We start from the raw sequence: 16678 nt of genomic DNA, 5'->3' as shown, positions 1-16678 counted from the left end.
AAATATGTAAATAAATAAATGCAAAGGCAGTAGTTAGCAGGAACTAAAATACTATAAAACTCACAGCTGATCGGACACGGATCAGGGATGTGAGCGCGGGAAACCCCACCTGTCGCACGTTGCATATGTATACTCGTTGTCCATTTGGTCATGCGGAATGGTTCTTTCTCTCAAAGAACTGCCACTGGGTTTTCTTTATCAATGTTAAGACTCGCCAGCGTGGTTAATACTACATGTTGTACCCACATATTTCGTGGATGGCCAGGGCCAGCGGCGGAGGTGTCTTTATCGAGGATGAGTCACGGCGAAGAATCACCTAAATTGTTTACGGCACTCGCGGTACTCGTGTGCTCGTGTTTTGATATACAAATGCCTTTGATGAATGTCTTCTATACTAGGTATCACTAGGTTACTGATAATAGAATACCCCTGCATTACTCTGAGTGTGCAATTCAACAATTGAATGAAAGGGGGATGCGAATCTTCGACTGCTCTTTCCTCTTCGAATTCATTAACACCCACTACACAGGAGAACACGCCCCACAATTTCACAATATTTAATTAACCCAATTGAGTGCCACAATCCACAGGCACATCCAAGGGGAACGGATCTGAATGAGTATTTGCACATTATTTGCACATCTACGATACGTGAGGTTTTTCCCGATCAGAGAGCTTTCTGAGATTCTGGGAAGGTTCGGCATCGGCATCGGCATCGGCATCGCCCCGACTTCATGCCTCAGTGAATCGTTGCTATCATCATGGAGTCGGCGCAGAGTCCGAGTCTCATTCCCCAATGCTGCATCATTGTTTAAGCCAACAATTAGAGCCTCAAATTTGGCGGAATTCCCCGGGCCCCCTCCATCCCATCCCCATTCATACCCGCACTGGTACTGGTACTCGTGGAGCGTGCGAGAGTTTTCTGTGTGAATTGGATATGCAAATAAAGAAGCGAATCTCTCGCCGATCTTCGGATCAAATCACATGACTTTAATTGAACTTCGAGTGTCATAAATATGTGTGAGTATGAGAGGGGGATGGACTACAGCTACATGGATCCAGTGAGTCAGGAATGTCCTAAACGCGGGACGAGAGGATTACGGGATCGGCCTCCACCTCGGCCACCTTCTCCTTGAGCTTCTCCTCGTCCTTCTTCAGCTTTTGGATGGGCTCCTCTGTGGTGGCTGCCGAAGTGGATGATGATTCTGGGATGGTGGTGGTGGTGTTGGTGTTGGTTTTGGGGCTGCTGCTGCTGTTGCTCTCCTCCTCTGCGGTCTTCGAGGTTTCAACTGTTGTGGTGGCTTCCTTTGCTGCGGTTCCCTCAGTGGTTGTGGGTATAGGAGCAGCGCTCGAGCTGGAACTGGAAATGGAACTGGAAATGGAACTGGAGCTGGCGACAGCCTCCTCAAGACTCTCGAGGGGTGCCGTCGATGTGATCGAGGTCTTGGTGATGCTGATCTTGGTCTGCTTGCCATCGCTGCTATCGTTGTTCGAGTCCTCCTTGATGGTGGCCGAGATCAGCTTGGTGTGGTGCACCTGGAAGGTGGGAATCAGGGGCAGAATGCCGCCGTTGTGTGGTTGAACGGAGACATGATCGATGATCAGGTGAGCGGGCAGACCATCCTCACTTCCGGGCACCTTCTTGGTTGTCTGCAGCAGAATCTTGCGGGCCAGACCGTCGTCAGTCGAGGTAGTGTCCGTTGCCGGAGTCGACTCATCCGAGCGCTTGGTCAGAGCATGTTCCGAATCCTTACTGACCTCCTCCGTGCCGGGCTTCACCTCCTCCACCTCGCTGTCAGGGGCACTGGCCGAATGCAGGCTCAGGGCGGACTGGAACAGACTGTCCTCCAGGTCCCCAATCAAACCATGGAACGAGACCTGCTTCAGTTCAGCGTCAGGATTGGCTACCACATGACGCTTGACCACCTCCTGCTTCTCCTGCGGCTGCGCGATGGCCACAAAGCCGGGAAAGATATCGCTCAGCTGGAAAGGTGCAGCCAGACTCGTGGCCGCCAAGGTCGCCAGCAACTAGAGGCAAAAGAAGAAGACGATGATCATCATCCAGTCTCCAATTTCGATTTGTGGGGCATTCTACTCACTGTGGATAAAAGAGTGCACTTCATGGTCGGTGCTGCTGGTTGCGAGAGTTGCGTTCGTCTCGGAGTTCAGATCGATAATAAGTTTACAGCCCCAGAGCGGGCGAGTTTTTAAAGTTTTTCGCCGTCGAAAGTTGCGGATCGTCTAAGCTTTATTATTCCGTTCAGTTAGCACTTGGAGCGCCTCCCGCGAATCGCTGCCCGAACTCGTTTTGGTGCCTGCCTGTGCGTGCCTGTTTCCAATGCTTCTCCACTGCCCAATGCCCAATGCCCAATGGCCAATGCCTCACCAAGCCGGTGCCAAGTTCTCCCTTAAATTATTCTATTCTCTTTTTCTATTATTGCTTAACATTATATTCTGCTTCAAGGGTAATGCTCGGTTGAACCTACCAAATTAATGGTAAGATATTGAACCTTCGTGAGGCTAAAAAAATGAGTTCAATTAGTCGAAATGTATACCAAGGATTCACAGACTAGAGAAGCAGCAGTGAAGCATGAGGCAGGAATTTTTCAAAAAAAAACATTTGTATTTGTTGATTGTCTTAATTGCTGGGAATTAACATACATTTACTAAAATAAATCAATAACTCAATTCCAAGAAAGCAATCCAAAATAAAAACAACGTTTGACACTTTTGAAATGATAAGATTTTTCAGCTAGAATGGAAAAATAACCAAACCAGTATACATATGTATGTACATATGTGCATAGTATATCCAGACACGCGTTGGGTGCTCCAAAATGGATGCTAACCAAAGCAGCGGAAGAGCAAATACTTAAAGATATGTACGTGCATATGTATGTGTATGTATCTGCAGTATGTGGGATCCAACGATGCTGCTGTGCCTGTCTGCCTGTCTGCCTGTCTGTCGAGGAAGGCGAACAACCGACGACTGCACTTTTTAGTGAATTTACAATTGGAATGGCGGGCTCTTTGACACTTCATAATTAGAGTGCATTGCATTCCACATATTCACGTACTCTTCAATATGAGATCTGATCTGAGATCACCAGGGCACACAGAGCTCATTTATGGATATATGATATCCCAAAATGTGCGAATTAATTTCGAAAATTTTCCGCTGAAACAAAAAGCAAAAAAAAAAAACAAAAAAAACAAAAAGTTCTCCCCTTTCTAAGGTGAAAACTTGCTGAGGGAAACGGCGTGCCGCTGCTGCCGGTGGGAACTATCATATCTTGCCTCTGGTTCCAGAAACCGCAAAACGTGTACTGCCAGAACGATCCACCGAAAAAAACGGAGATCTGGTCTCCAGATCCATCTGTGATATCAGTCATGAATGGAAGTCAAGATCGGGCTGGTTATGCCAGAGCTTTCGGCGGCTCTAAGCGGTTAACTATAGTGTGAAATGAGTTGTATATTATTTCATCTTTTATAAAATGAAATTTGATTACAAATTTATGATGCTTTTTGTGCGCCATATGTTTCTTTGTGGATTCTGCCAGTACCATATAGAGTGATACCGTACCTTCCTTTCTCATGAAATCTCACATTAATTGTACTCGTTTTATGGGATTTCACAGTCTACGTCAGAAAACGTGTCGTATGCGTAATGTTAGCGACTTGGCAGACAGGCGCGTGTCCCCAGACCACATGCAATCCGATCTGGAAGTAGTGCGTCATTGGGGAGGTGCAATATTTATGGACTTATTTTTGGCCAGTGTCGAGCAGTAAACACGGTGATCTCTGATCGACATCGATGGACGCGATTCTCAGTGGGCGACGATTTTGCACCAAGCTGAGATTTGCGTAGGCAGCCCCTGTGCTTGCTGGTGTCTGAGATTCGTTGGGGATTGGATTCAGCGTTAGACGGGACAGTCCCTCGGACACGCTCCAAAACGAGCACAATTAATTAGAGTCTGGCCCCGGGATTGGCGATAAAAACAATAACAGCCTCTGTGCCCTGCTCCTCACACCCTGCGCCTGCCTCTTTGCCTGGTCGAAACGGAAGCCAACGGATCTGCCTAGAAACTATAGCCATAGCGCCGGAGTGGAGTGGAGTGGAGTGGAGCGGTAAACCTGTCGGGCAATTAACAGATGTCGATAATTACGCGGAATCGCGCCTTGTCCGACGTCCGAAGCTTCTCCGCAGTCCGCAATCCGCCGAAAGTCCGACTGAGCTGACTATAAAAGCGCTCGGATCTCCACTAATTAACTTTAAACGCGCGAAAGTCAGCCGAGGAACCAGAGCTAGAGCCAGAGCAAGAGCAAGAGCAAGAGCCAGACAGCAGAGTCGTCGCCCAGTCGTTTCCGTTTCCCAGTTTGCCATCGCCCTTGTCCGATTTGCCCGAAAACGAAAACCAAGATGCAGATCCATCAGGCTGTACTCGGAGCCGCTGTGCTCGGCATGTTGTTGGCCTTCAGCTGCTCTCTCCCCGTTCTGGACATCAGCTCGGGCATCGACAACGCCACCATTGAAGAACTCCGGGCCAGTGTGAATGATACGCCCAAGAATCTGTAAGTAGCTTCAAGGGATTCCCATCTCCTTCACCCGAAGGGTTACGCCACTACAACTGTCGCAATCGTCTGTCGTCCTTAGGTACGTGGTCAAGGCAGTCGTCTATGAGATCGGCATTCTCACAGAGGTGGGCGAGAACGACACCAGCTTCGAGAGTCAGGAGCGTGTGGACCTCACTTTCTACGACACGCACAGCAACAAGAGCCACATCGACCTTGGCAACATTCCCCTTCCCATCCAGACGAACGTCACCGGTCAAGTGCTCACCGGCATCGCCCCTGTGAACCTTGGCGCCTTCAGCAGTCCCCAGGAGCTGCTCGAGACGCTGCCACTCACCGGCAGCATTGTGAACATCACCCACAGCGACACGGCCTTCTACCAGCTGAGCAGATCGAACACCAGTGCCGCTGACAAGCCCCAGATTCTGGACAAAGACGCTCTTGCCCAGTTGACGCATGCAGCACAGCTCTTCCCGCCCAGCAGCAGCATAGGCCAGTCGCTGCCAGTAAACCCGGCAGCGGATAACGAGGTGGCGCTGGCCGATCAGGCCACCAGTTAGACACACACACAAACTCTAACTGAAACCATAGTACGTGATGCAGTGCGTTGCTCTCCCATACACCTTTAGAATTACATAGTTACATAGACATATCCTTCATCACACAACACACTTAAGCATGTAGCCATCGGTGCTACGAGTCGTAGAAAAGACTGGACGAGGAAATCACACACACACACACACACACACACTCCACTCGCTCTCACACAAGCACAAGCCGCCGACAGTTGCCATGGTCACACACACACATCCATCACAAGGTTGGAATTTCTATTTCACTTTTTTTTCTATTGTAAAGTAAAAATAAATTTCGCATTAGTGCTAGATAAATGCGTTGTCTATCCGTACCCGATCCGAGCCGATCCGATCCGATCCGTCCAATGATAACTGGGGGGTGCAGGGCTATGCAGGGTGCTCCGTCTTAGGTGTCAGATCATGTGACTGCTAAAAGCATTCACTTCTCACACCTCTGCCACGGAAACGGAGTTGAGTTTGAGGTTGAGTTGATGCTACACTGCCACATTAGCGAACGGGATTCAGACTTGCTCAATTTCTCAGAATCCACAGGTCCCCTCATCTCTCTATACGTATGGTAATTTCAATTATTATGTACAATCTTGAGGCTGGTATAGATGGATCTTTTATATTAACTAGGTTTTTAATTTTATCATTTTCAGTTGTTTTGTGTTGTGTTGTTTTTGCTTTATAACTGTAGTACATTGATCTTACAAGATAATAGATGATATATATATATATATTTTAATTTTAATATTTTTATAAGTAATATAAATATAAGTTTAAACTTTTACACGAAAATTAAAAGGTTGAACGTCTCTCAGATCAGTTACATCCACACTTTCTCCTGCGTCATTCTCTCTGAAGAAGAAGTAAGAGTGCGATTCGAGAACCCAGCAGGGTCTAGGGTCTGGAGTCCAGGGGTAAAGATTATGGATGGGCGTGCGGGTGCGGGCGTCATTCAAAATGTATATACATTCTGCAACACAAAATTTGGATACTCGAACTTTTTGTAGTATAAATAGTTTAGTTTTTAACTAATTTACATAGTCATCATGCAGACGATGCGCTCTGGCGGCTTTCCTTCATCACTTTCAAAATATTCATAAATATATATACTATGATCTATAATCTACAGCTAAATGTACTCGTATGTACGTGGTCTATCTTCATATATATATCATAGATTAGTAGTAGCTACAACTTCAACATATGTGCACACTGCACTCCAAAAAAACGTACATATATCTGTTATCCGTAATCCGTAACTAAAATAGTATCCGTATTTAGATTTATCAGTTATCGTGAATCCTGTAGCTGGTGTGAAAGATTTAACTGTAGCATAATTTACTTTAGTTTATGCCGGGGGAAGGGAAGGTTACGTTAATAACACTTTCTCCTTATACTTTTATACACTTCGGACACTTAAGAAACTATATGGATGTGACCGACCCGTCTCATCCGTCCCACGTCGTAGAAAAGTAAGTGGACGTCGTCACGGTTTAGATCTGCTTACAAAACTAAACCTAATGATAAAGCGCCTGCCAATGCTGAAAACTATGCGAGATTAGGTTTTTGGTTGATCCAACACGGTCTGTTTAATCTGTGCAGATATAAAAGGAGAGATTAGCATTGGACTCTATATGGGAGCGAGGGATAAAGACGAACCTATAACATGACTCTCCATATTTGTGATGCGTGGCTTCGATGCGGGTTGTGGTATGATGGTGATCTCATCGTTGATCTTCAGCGGCTTCAGCAGCGAGTCGTTGGCAGCCCCCAGGGATCGCGATATAGACGCAGAGGAGGATCCACTCGACTGCGCACTGTTCTTCTTGCTGTCCATCGCCTTTCTGGCCACAGTGCTGTGGGCGGTATACACGTGCGTCTCGAACTGTTTGTACATCCCAAAAGTGGCCGTGCACACGGTGCATTTGTACGATAGATGTGCGGGCTTCAGGGTCATGTGATGATCGCGCGATACGTGATTCAGTAGCTTCCATTGGTACATCTGTACAGATAGAAAATAGCAGTTAGCAATGGGAATCACAAATAATTATGACTAATCCCCGATGACGAGTAACACTTACCCTTCCACAAACGGGACAGCGACCGGCGTCTTTGCCCTTGTTCGCCGCCTCCTGCATGGAGCTCGTGACCAAGCCATGGGAGCCCAGCAAATGCCTCTCCAGTCCCTGATCCGTAAAGAAACGGAACTGACACTTTTGGCAATTCAGTGGCGGTCGGTTGTAGATCATCTTCGGATGTATCTGCACAGCACAATAGAATTCAATAGAAAATTTACGTTAGAAAAGGAACACACAGGCAATATGGAAACTCAGCTTTACCTTCACTTTGTGCATCCACTGCATGTGATTGCGCAGCTGTTCTAGATCCTTGATGTAGCCATCACATATCTCGCAGATGACGAACTGAGCCTTGTTGTTGCCTGTAGGCGTCTGGCCGGGCTTCATGCCAGCTGCCGCTTGCGGCACCTTGCTGGACGAGGGGGCCGCACCACCGACGAGCGCACTTTGGCGAGGTAATGGCGTTATGGAAATGCTGGGCTGCCCTGCCATCGGCTTCTTGGATGCCTGCTGCAGAAAAAAAGCGATATTTGAGCAAACCATCTTCCACGTGATCCGATTTGATTTGATCATTATACCTGGACAAGCTGTCCCGCGGCTAACTGATAGCTATTGGGCAGCGTGGAGAGTCCCGTATTGGCAACGGCTCCACGCACAGGCGTCTGAGGGCTCCGCACCAAATTGGGCTTCGGCGGCGGTGGGGCACGTTGTCGCATCTTGGCCGCATTCTGGGCGGCCAGGGCAGCTGCCTGCAGGTTCCTGGCCTGAGCCTGGGCCTGCTGCTGTTGAATGGTGGCCAATGCCGCCTTTTGCGCCGCTGCCTGTGCAGCCATGGCCTGGAATAAAAATAAAACAGTTTTAATCGCAATTCCAAAGGAAATCCCAATGGATATCGCTTACCTGATAGGCGGTAGCTGTGCCTACAAGCCCATGCCTGGGCTTAATGCGTGGTATCTTGGCAGGGGCTTCCCAGTCGTTGGGAGGCGCCAAATTCAATTCCGGGCGGAACTTTTTGGCGCACACCGGCTGATGGCGCGCCAGCTTGGCCTTGCCATTGTCCTCGAACCCGCAGTTGGGGCACTGATGGTATGGCAGTGGCTTGATCAGACGCGCCTTGATGTTGTGCACGGCCTCCATGTGGTAGACAATTTCCGTGGCATTGCGGATCTCAAAAGTGCAGAAATTGCATTTGTACAGGACGCCGTTCATGTGCGGCGTCTCGTAGTGGTTGGCCATGGAGAGAGCCGACTCCGATTTGAAGTTGCAGAACTCGCAGCGTTTCATCGTGAACTTGAAGGGGGCGTTTTTCGTCTTGGAGGCCTGCAGGTTGCCCGATAGTGCGGTGATGGCCATCTCAAAGTCCTTCGGATCGCGCGTGAGGGATTTGCGCATTTTGCGCTTCTGGAGACGCAGCAGATCAGCCTGGACATACTCCTGCACGAGACCCACGCCAATGTCCATGAAGAACTTTCCGAGCGGACTCTCAAAATAGTTCTCCTGTCCGGGTTTTCCGCTGTTTGCCGCATTGTTGGCCGGCACCACTCCCCCTGTGGCCGCCAGGGCTGCCGCTGGCTTGATGGCTCCCTTGAGGGCAGTCAGATCATCGTTGGCCTCCTTGATCAGTACCTTGGTGCGCACCCCGGACTCCGAGTCGTCGTCGTCTTCGTCATCGTCATCTTCGTCCGACTGCTCCGACCACGATTCATCGTCTGCCCGCTTCTTTTTCTTCTTGCCCTCGGCGGAGGGATCCGCTGGCTTGACCTCCTTGTTCTGCTCGGTCATCATGTCGAATTCGTCGCCTTTGACTGCCTCGGCGAGGTCTTCGGGCGACAAGGCGTACTTCGTCTCAATCGACCTGATCACCTCGCGAATGTTCTCGTGGGGCGGCTTCTCGTAGATGTAGGGCACAATGAACGATGGCGCCTCGAGGACGAACATGTCGTCTGTGAGTCCTGGCAGGAGATTGGCATTGTTGGTCATGCTGGGCAGCCCCGTGAGGGACAGAGTCGGGGGATTCAGCTGGGCCACGTTGTTCCCCGCCATGGGCACCAGCTTAGGCGGCGTCACACCGAGATTGGTGGCCGCCCCAGTCACCGCATTGGTAATGGTCACTGGATAGATTGAGTCCCTGGGTCCCACAGACCCTGTTGAAGCTTCGTGTGGCATTAGCGAGCGGGCATCCTTGATGGTCAGCTGGCCCAGGCCCAAGGGCGTGCTGCTCCGCTGCCTCTTGTTGCTGGGTTGCTGGTGCATATCGTCCGGGTGGTCACTCTTGCGCTTGCCAGCCAGCCCCATGCCGCTGATCGAAATACTTGGCGGCGTATCATCCTCAATGACCACACAGTCGTCGTCGTCGTCATCGTCATCTAGAACGGGCGGCGGCGGAGGTGGCGCTGGCTTGGGCGCCACTGTTGCCACTGGACTCTTTTTGATGGGTGGCGGCGGTGCTGCGGCCTCGGAGTCAGAGTCGGAGGGTATCAGCACTGCATCATCTGAAGATTCGGCACCGCTAGAAGAAGCAGGCGGCTGAACTGGGATCTCGGTGCAAGCTGGCTTAGCGGGCGGCACCTTGAGGTCCGACATATCTTCCATTTCCTCGTCGCTGTCCTCATCCAGATTAACGACACTCATATCGTGGTTGCTGGCGGCTGCCTTAGCCTCGGCTGTGCTGGCCTGGCCGTTCTCCTTTTGTGGGGACTTCTCCGCTGGACTGTGTGGGCTTGCCACAAACCCATTCAGGGTCTCCTTCTTTTCCCCGCTGCTCTCCTCGTCTTCGTCCTCGTCTTCCTCGTCGCTGGCTGACTTGATCGTCTCGCTTTGCTGGCTGCTCTCCTCGCCGTCTAAGTCCTCCGCCAGCTCTGTTTTCTTTTCGGTAGATGCTTCCTCCTCCTCTGTATCGGGCTGTGTGGTGGCTGCTCCCAGTGGATCTTCGGCCTCGCAGCTGTTCTCTGCTGTGCTGCCGATCTTCTCCACATCGTCTTCTTCGGCGTCCTCAGCCTCTCGCTCATGATCCCCGTTGGTGGTGGCTTCCTCCTCCACTGTGTCCATCTCTTCGTCGCCGTCTGGCAGCTTCTGCTCCTTGGAACTGCTGCTTGTGATCTGTGAGTCCTCGCCATCTTCTTCTTCCTCTGTCACGGTTTCGGTTTCATCCACATCCATCAATTCCTCTGGACCTGGAGCCTTGGGGGAGGCCTCCACAACATCATCTTTTGTGATCTCCTTGCCGCCGGAAGACACTTCTTCCGCCTCCTTGGCAGCCGGCTCTGGTTCAGCCTCTGCCTCTGTCTCTACCTCTGTCTCTGGCTCTGGTTTTGGTTTTGGTTCTGGTTCTGGCTCTGGCTCTAGCTCCGACTCCGCCTTCTCATCATCGTTGGCCAGCTCTATCGCCTCTGTGGAGCTCTCTTTACTGTCGGCCTTGGCTCTGGTCGGGCTTGATGCGCTGGCAAGCTTTGTTGTGGGCTCGGCCACGCCCTCCGGCAAGACGACATCAACTTCAGTCATTTGTTTGTCTGTTTTCTGGTGTGTGGAATGTGCCTTAGTCGAGGTGTATCTTGGCGCTGTATCTTGTGTTTCTGGAAGGAAGGAAACAAATTGGATTTAGTATTGGTAGGTTAACTCCTCTAAGTGCCGATCGGAAGAAATCGGTAAAAATCGGATGAAATATTTGCAATAACTTGATACATAGCTTCTTCTTGAGACGAACCGGAAAAATTGGCACATGAAAGAAAACTAAGGTATGGGAGGCAACGAAAGAGCAGCACAAAGCGGGCGGCACAAAGAGTAAAAATAAAAAAGAGCCAAGACTGCAGAAAGAGACGAAGAGGAAGAAGCGGAGGGGAGAAGAGAACAGAGGAGAGGAGAGGAAAGGAGAAGGCGAGAGAGATAGAGATAGAGAGAATAACCATCACCGAAAAAATTGAAAATCTAGGTGAATTAAAACCCATTCCAAGTTAGGGAAAGAGATGGCTATGGTGCTGAGTCGGGGGGATTGGGGGAGACACGGAGTCGAGGATGGATGGTATGGTAGGCGGAGAGGGGCTGGGGCTGGGGCAGGGGAGTTCAAAGAATGGATTGATACAAAATGGCTGCCATATTGGATTAAAACTAAAATACAATTTAATATGTAATGAATGCATGTAAATTACATAAAAAAAGTTATATGCAGGGATTATTTATATAAATGGTTGCACATTACTATGTATTGATATATAATGTGGCATGCCATGCACATATTTACTTATATACAAGTATATATTTACATACATATATGTTTGTATGTATGTACATACAAACATACAGACGAACAGTTACCGAGCAGAACCAACAAAACGATTGACATACATACATACATACATACAGACGGACAGACACAGCGACAGGCGAGCGCACAAATATACAAACATACATATGTACAATCTATATATACAACCGTATGTAAGTATGTCCGTATATATGTATGTTTCTGTGGAGATACATACGGACACGCAGACACTGGGATGATGACGGGACAGGAGGGAGGGAGGGCAGGGCGGGCTGGTGGAGGTGAACGGCAGGGCGGTGAGGGGAGGGGAGGCGAGGGGAGGGGATACGGCCGGGGTCCGGGTGAGACGATGATGACGACGTTTGTGGTGTTGGTTGTTGGTTGGCTTGGCGGCGTGGTGGAGTACTTTGGTACAGGAGCGTGTTTTTGCGCTAGTGTGCGTACATATATATATATATATGTACATGTATATATATACGCGTGTGTGTTTGGTTGTGTGTGCGTGTTTCTATGTAGGTGTTTGAATGTTATATGTATATATATATACATTTTTAGTGAACTAAAACTACGTTGCAAAGAACCATCCGATATTTGGTCAAAGTTAATTTTTGCACTGCAGCAACAACATTTTGCAGCTGCTGCATCTTGTTGTGTCGGTGCGGTGGCGTCGCCCACGCCAAGTAGCCGAACTTACATTTACATTGCATTTCACAGTTAGCAGGTCGCTGTTGTCCTTACTACTCCACTCCCTTAATATGCAACAACTCTCAAAAAGATCGCTCTGGCACGCTTTATTCCAAACAACAAAAATTCTTTTCGAGGGGGTGAAGAAAAAAATGGATAGAACGCCGAGGTAAAGCGCGACACAAAACGACAAACAAGGCAAAGCAAACTGGAAATGTGTGAGGCGGAAAAAGCAAAAACAGAGTTGCATAGAACAGCCGGGCGCGCTCAGGGTTGCAACCGGTGCTGGGACGAATTATCGGAAATCGATAACGCCGAAATGCAAAAAATTGAACAAGTGCCATATAGATTTCATTAATTAATTTGTATTTTAAGGCCGTTCCTCTGTCGTTCGATCTGGCCTCTGTCCCCCAGCTGCCGACATAAACACCTTTGGCGGTTGCCGGCACTGCCGAGAGCACTGAATGGAGATGGAGAGCCGCACAGAGAGAACACAAACAGTTTTGCGCTCTAAAATAGCGAATGGCAGTGTGAAGCGCATGGCCACTGACAGTGCCAGTGTATTGGTGGGCCATGTGAATGGATGGTACGACGGGAGGAAAAACAAATTTGACAATTGTACGCGCGCCACGAACGAAATGAACAAAACAAAACTGAAACGGCATTGCCTTGTCGCGTCGCCGGTGTAGTTGATAGATTTATACGTTTCTTGTCTCCTTTCTGCATGTGCAGATATTTGAAATTAGCCCGCGCGAAACGTACTATGGTGATGATGGTGATATCGGATTATTGCTGATGGGAAAATAGTTACAGCTCCAAGACGGAAATTCTCCCCGGCCCCCGCTCACACACACTAGCACACACACACACTTACACATATACTAATACTAATGCATAGCGTCTTAAACTCAATCACGATACTTTTTGCTGGCGCTGCTGATGCTTCTTCTTCTTCTCCAACTTATTTCAGATTACGTTGCCTCTCTTTCGCTCCCATGCGTATATATGTATGTATATATATGAATTTATATATATATATATATGTATGTACATTGCACGCAGCTACAAACATACGTATGTATATATGTATGTACATGTGCATACATATATGAAAGCATGGGTGTATGTGTGCGATTTGGTCTATATGCAAGTACAAAATTTGAAAGTAACCCGCTTCTCACCCCCGTGATCGGCAACTGGTAGGACGGTTTGTATGTAGTCCCCCCTCCACTACTGGGTACTGGGTTCAGTTCATTAAAAGACTCAAACTATCCGCTATAATGCCCCGGTAACAAGCATTTTATGTTATACATACACGTGACCTTTTCTTGTTCCTGACTTTGCCAGTCGGATAAAATATATCTGAATTCTAATTTGTAACTATGGGATGTTTCGCTGATTGGAAAATCCTTTTGGAAGCACACTTTTCCACTGCATTAAGGATCAAAATTGGTTTTATTATTTGTGTGCATTAAATATCTTTTGAGGGATAACAATTTGAGTGAAAATCTGATGATTAAGAAAACTCTTTGCGATTGAAAGAATTTAGATGTAACCTTAATATTAAAGAGTGGGAAAAAAGCCGCACAAATCTCGAAATAAGTTGTGGCATTTTATATAGGATTAGAACAGTTTCTTGAAACTAAAAAAAAACACACACACACATTTTAAGGATCCGGGAGATGGTTTAGGTTTATCCTTTTCATTTTCGCACATTGCTAGTCAACAGTTTTTCAGGCGGCACTCACCTAATCATTCACAGCAAACAACCTCAATGGGTCGGGACGGGGCTGGAACTGAACAGTAACTGGAAGCTGGAAGCAGGAGCTGGAAAACTAGAAAGCTGGAAGTTCTCGCCTAATCCTCTCCGCCTTCGCTGTCCTCTTCGTCCTCGTTGAACGACAATTTGCTGCTGCTGACGGCAGCGGCCTTGGATTTCTTGCTTCCCTTATCGGATTTCTTGCTCTTCTTGGGCTTGGTTTTATCAGCCTCCTCCTCGACGTTGGGCTGCTTGACGCGTTGCTTGAATACAATGGGTTGGGACAAGTCCGCACGCTTCTCGGCCAGCTCTGGAGGTGGGAGGATAAGCAAAAGGATAAGGTAAAAGGTTGATTAGAAAATTGCACAGAAATCGGTTTAAATTACAATATGCCAATGATGATGATGGCGACTCAGAATCCGAACTATGCCACCTAAAACCTATGCCCGCCCCCTGCTCTGCAGAGCCCCAATATATATCTCTTGTGCGAGCGTTTTTCTCAGCCCTGACCACTCTTCCCCCCTGTGCTCCACCATCGGATTCGCAACCCGAACGACAAAACGGACAACTGCTGGGCCCCCGTCTCCCGCCCCGCTTCCCGCATAGCCAGCTACCTCCTCCACGTCCACGTCGCTGTCGTCGTCAAGCCACTTGCCGTACTCTTTGCTTGCTTGTTTCGTTCATCATTGTCTCCTCTTTGCCTGCTTCCTTCGTTCGTTCTTTCACACGTTTTCACCCGATTTTCTGCGCTAGTGTGCAAGTGGAGGGACGGGACGGGAAGGGACGGGACGCGACGGAGACTGAGCGACTGTGGCGGGCAACAAAGCGACAACCGACAAGCAGCAGCAGCGGCAGCGGCAGGCAGCTGTTGTTGGGCCGCTGTTATTTGTTAACTTCTTTGCCGGCTGCTTTATCGTGCGCTCCACTTTGACTATGATTTTCATCACATGCTTTGCTTTGGCGGAGCCCCCAATGAAAATGTCAGTGTGTATGCCTTGGCCATTGTCTAAGTATTCCGTGTCCGTGTGGGCGTTTGTGTAAGTGTGTCTTGTCGGTGCGAGGGTGCTCCGCTGGCCACTAATTGCAAAAGCGAATCTCCGCCAGGAATGGGGTCGGTTTTGAGGAACGGAACGGGTGCTGTCACGGTAACCATGACGGCACGCCAGTCCAGTCCAGGCCAGGTGGGCGGGCAGCGCAACTCCGGCTCCTGGCGGGCGTGGCAAGTTGCAAACTCCCAGCCAGAAACATTTTCGAGGTTAGGATTGATGAAGTTATCATCAAAAATCGAATTTTCCATTGCCAAAATATACAGCACAAACATCCAAAAACCGTTTTCTTTTTCTCTGTCAAACAACGCACCAGAGCAAATTCAAAATGTGGAGCGGGCGCCGATTCTGCGATTGTTTTTCGATTTTCACAGTTGGGATTTGGATCTCTATTTTGTTTATATTTTATTTAAATTTTCATTTGCAAAAATGCAAAGACACACACAAACACGCGCGCACATTCAGACACACACACGAAACACGTAGCATGTACATACGGGTGTATATATGTATGCATATATGGTATATAGTATATAGTATAGGGCAGAAAGAAGCGTGGAAAACGACCGCCGCTCGATTCTGACTCAACCGAACTGAAAGTTAAACACTGCCACAGACAAACTACATCCTACCTACGCACACACCGACACCATACCATTGCAGCTGGCGCGTACATATATACATATATGCCGGATGGGTGCGAGAGTATTTGTGTGGGTACACATACCTTTGGCGGCTAAACGTTTCTCCTCGAGCGCCTCTGCGGCGGATAGATCTCCGGCCTGCAGCACCACCACCTGGGGCTGTTCGTCCTCCCTTTCCGGCCGTTCCTCGCCAGAGTCCGAGCCCTCTGGGTCCTCGTCTTCGAGTCGTTGGCGCTATTCCAAAAGACACAAACAGAGCAGTCACGTTTGGGTCATGAGGGCGCTTTGGAGGCCAGATTCGGTTCGCGCGAAACTTACCTTTGTGTCGACGGAGGGCCCCTCTTTGTAGCCGATTTCCGCCTTCAGCTTGGCCAAAAAACTGGGTTCCTGCGGCTTGACGTAGGTTATATTGTTTCGCTTGGACATAGCAACGTCATGAGGATCTATTTCACACGAATTCCTCACGGGTTTTTATTTTTATTTTGATTGCTTCTTGGGTGGGAGGGGGATTCGAGCCATATTTTGTGCATTTTTTATGTAGTTTCTCTGATTGGTATCGATAGACAACAGCTGTGATAGAGGTGCGTATTTACTATCGCAGTAATGACACGCGCTAGTGCTAAAATGATGGCTGAGTGGGCAGTACACTTTCAAAAGCGGTTACTTTTTGATTGGCGCTCTTATTTGAATGAGTAATCCGTCATCAGAAGCAAGCATTCAGAATGATTATGTACTTCCGAAATATATACTAGTATCATTGGTATCTGTCTGCGGAATGCTGCAATTTGGTGGTTTTTTCCTCTCGATTCCCAGGGAACTGCAATCAATTTGCAGATTACCACACGCCCTCTCTCTCTCTCTCTCTCTCTCTGTATATCTGCCAGGCTGCAACAGCAACAAATGAACCCAGAAAAGTGCCGCATAACTTGCAAGTTCACTTCACCTGCAATTCGATTCCCGGAAACAAATTTGATCAAAACTGACAGCAGAACAATACAAAGCGGCATTCTTCAATGTCAGTGGCTTCCATTTGCCGTCGCTGTCGTATTC

The 16678-nt window shown here is 48.5% G+C and overlaps 4 protein-coding genes across 6 annotated transcripts; 1 reads left to right on the top strand and 3 right to left on the bottom strand.

The window, feature by feature from the left end:
- Window positions 1-969: 969 nt before the first annotated feature.
- LOC108153758 (flocculation protein FLO11) lies at window positions 970-2209 on the bottom strand. The gene is made up of 2 exons (XM_017283893.1): window positions 2100-2209; window positions 970-2028 (listed from the first exon to the last, which is right to left on the bottom strand). The coding sequence occupies exons 1-2, from the start codon at window positions 2121-2123 to the stop codon at window positions 1078-1080; spliced, it is 975 nt and encodes a 324-aa protein (XP_017139382.1). The 5' UTR covers window positions 2124-2209; the 3' UTR covers window positions 970-1077.
- A 2061-nt stretch (window positions 2210-4270) lies between these two features.
- Window positions 4271-5455, top strand: LOC108152154. The gene is made up of 2 exons (XM_017281273.2): window positions 4271-4572; window positions 4655-5455. The coding sequence occupies exons 1-2, from the start codon at window positions 4421-4423 to the stop codon at window positions 5130-5132; spliced, it is 630 nt and encodes a 209-aa protein (XP_017136762.1). The 5' UTR covers window positions 4271-4420; the 3' UTR covers window positions 5133-5455.
- A 362-nt stretch (window positions 5456-5817) lies between these two features.
- LOC108152153 lies at window positions 5818-14038 on the bottom strand. 3 transcript variants are annotated; one of them, XM_017281269.2, is made up of 7 exons: window positions 13928-14038; window positions 8135-10806; window positions 7813-8070; window positions 7496-7744; window positions 7238-7417; window positions 6816-7158; window positions 5818-6750 (listed from the first exon to the last, which is right to left on the bottom strand). In XM_017281269.2, exons 2-7 carry the CDS (start codon window positions 10733-10735, stop codon window positions 6746-6748), a joined length of 3636 nt encoding a protein of 1211 aa, XP_017136758.1. In that variant the 5' UTR covers window positions 10736-10806; window positions 13928-14038; the 3' UTR covers window positions 5818-6745. The 3 variants fall into 3 exon arrangements, with proteins under 3 accessions (XP_017136758.1, XP_017136760.1, XP_017136759.1); XM_017281271.2 differs by having other exon boundaries at window positions 7496-7741; XM_017281270.2 differs by lacking the exon at window positions 13928-14038 and adding an exon at window positions 12190-12394.
- On the bottom strand, window positions 13928-16172 carry LOC108152155 (uncharacterized protein KIAA1143 homolog). Its single transcript, XM_017281274.2, has 3 exons — window positions 15947-16172; window positions 15712-15862; window positions 13928-14248 (listed from the first exon to the last, which is right to left on the bottom strand). The coding sequence occupies exons 1-3, from the start codon at window positions 16052-16054 to the stop codon at window positions 14037-14039; spliced, it is 471 nt and encodes a 156-aa protein (XP_017136763.1). The 5' UTR covers window positions 16055-16172; the 3' UTR covers window positions 13928-14036.
- Between the last annotated feature and the right edge of the window lie 506 nt (window positions 16173-16678).

Source organism: Drosophila miranda, chromosome XR (genome assembly GCF_003369915.1).
Source record: "Drosophila miranda strain MSH22 chromosome XR, D.miranda_PacBio2.1, whole genome shotgun sequence".
NCBI classification, from domain to species: Eukaryota; Metazoa; Arthropoda; class Insecta; order Diptera; family Drosophilidae; genus Drosophila; species Drosophila miranda.
The sequence above is the reverse complement of the archived record's forward strand: the minus strand, read 5'-3'. Positions and strand labels throughout refer to the sequence as shown.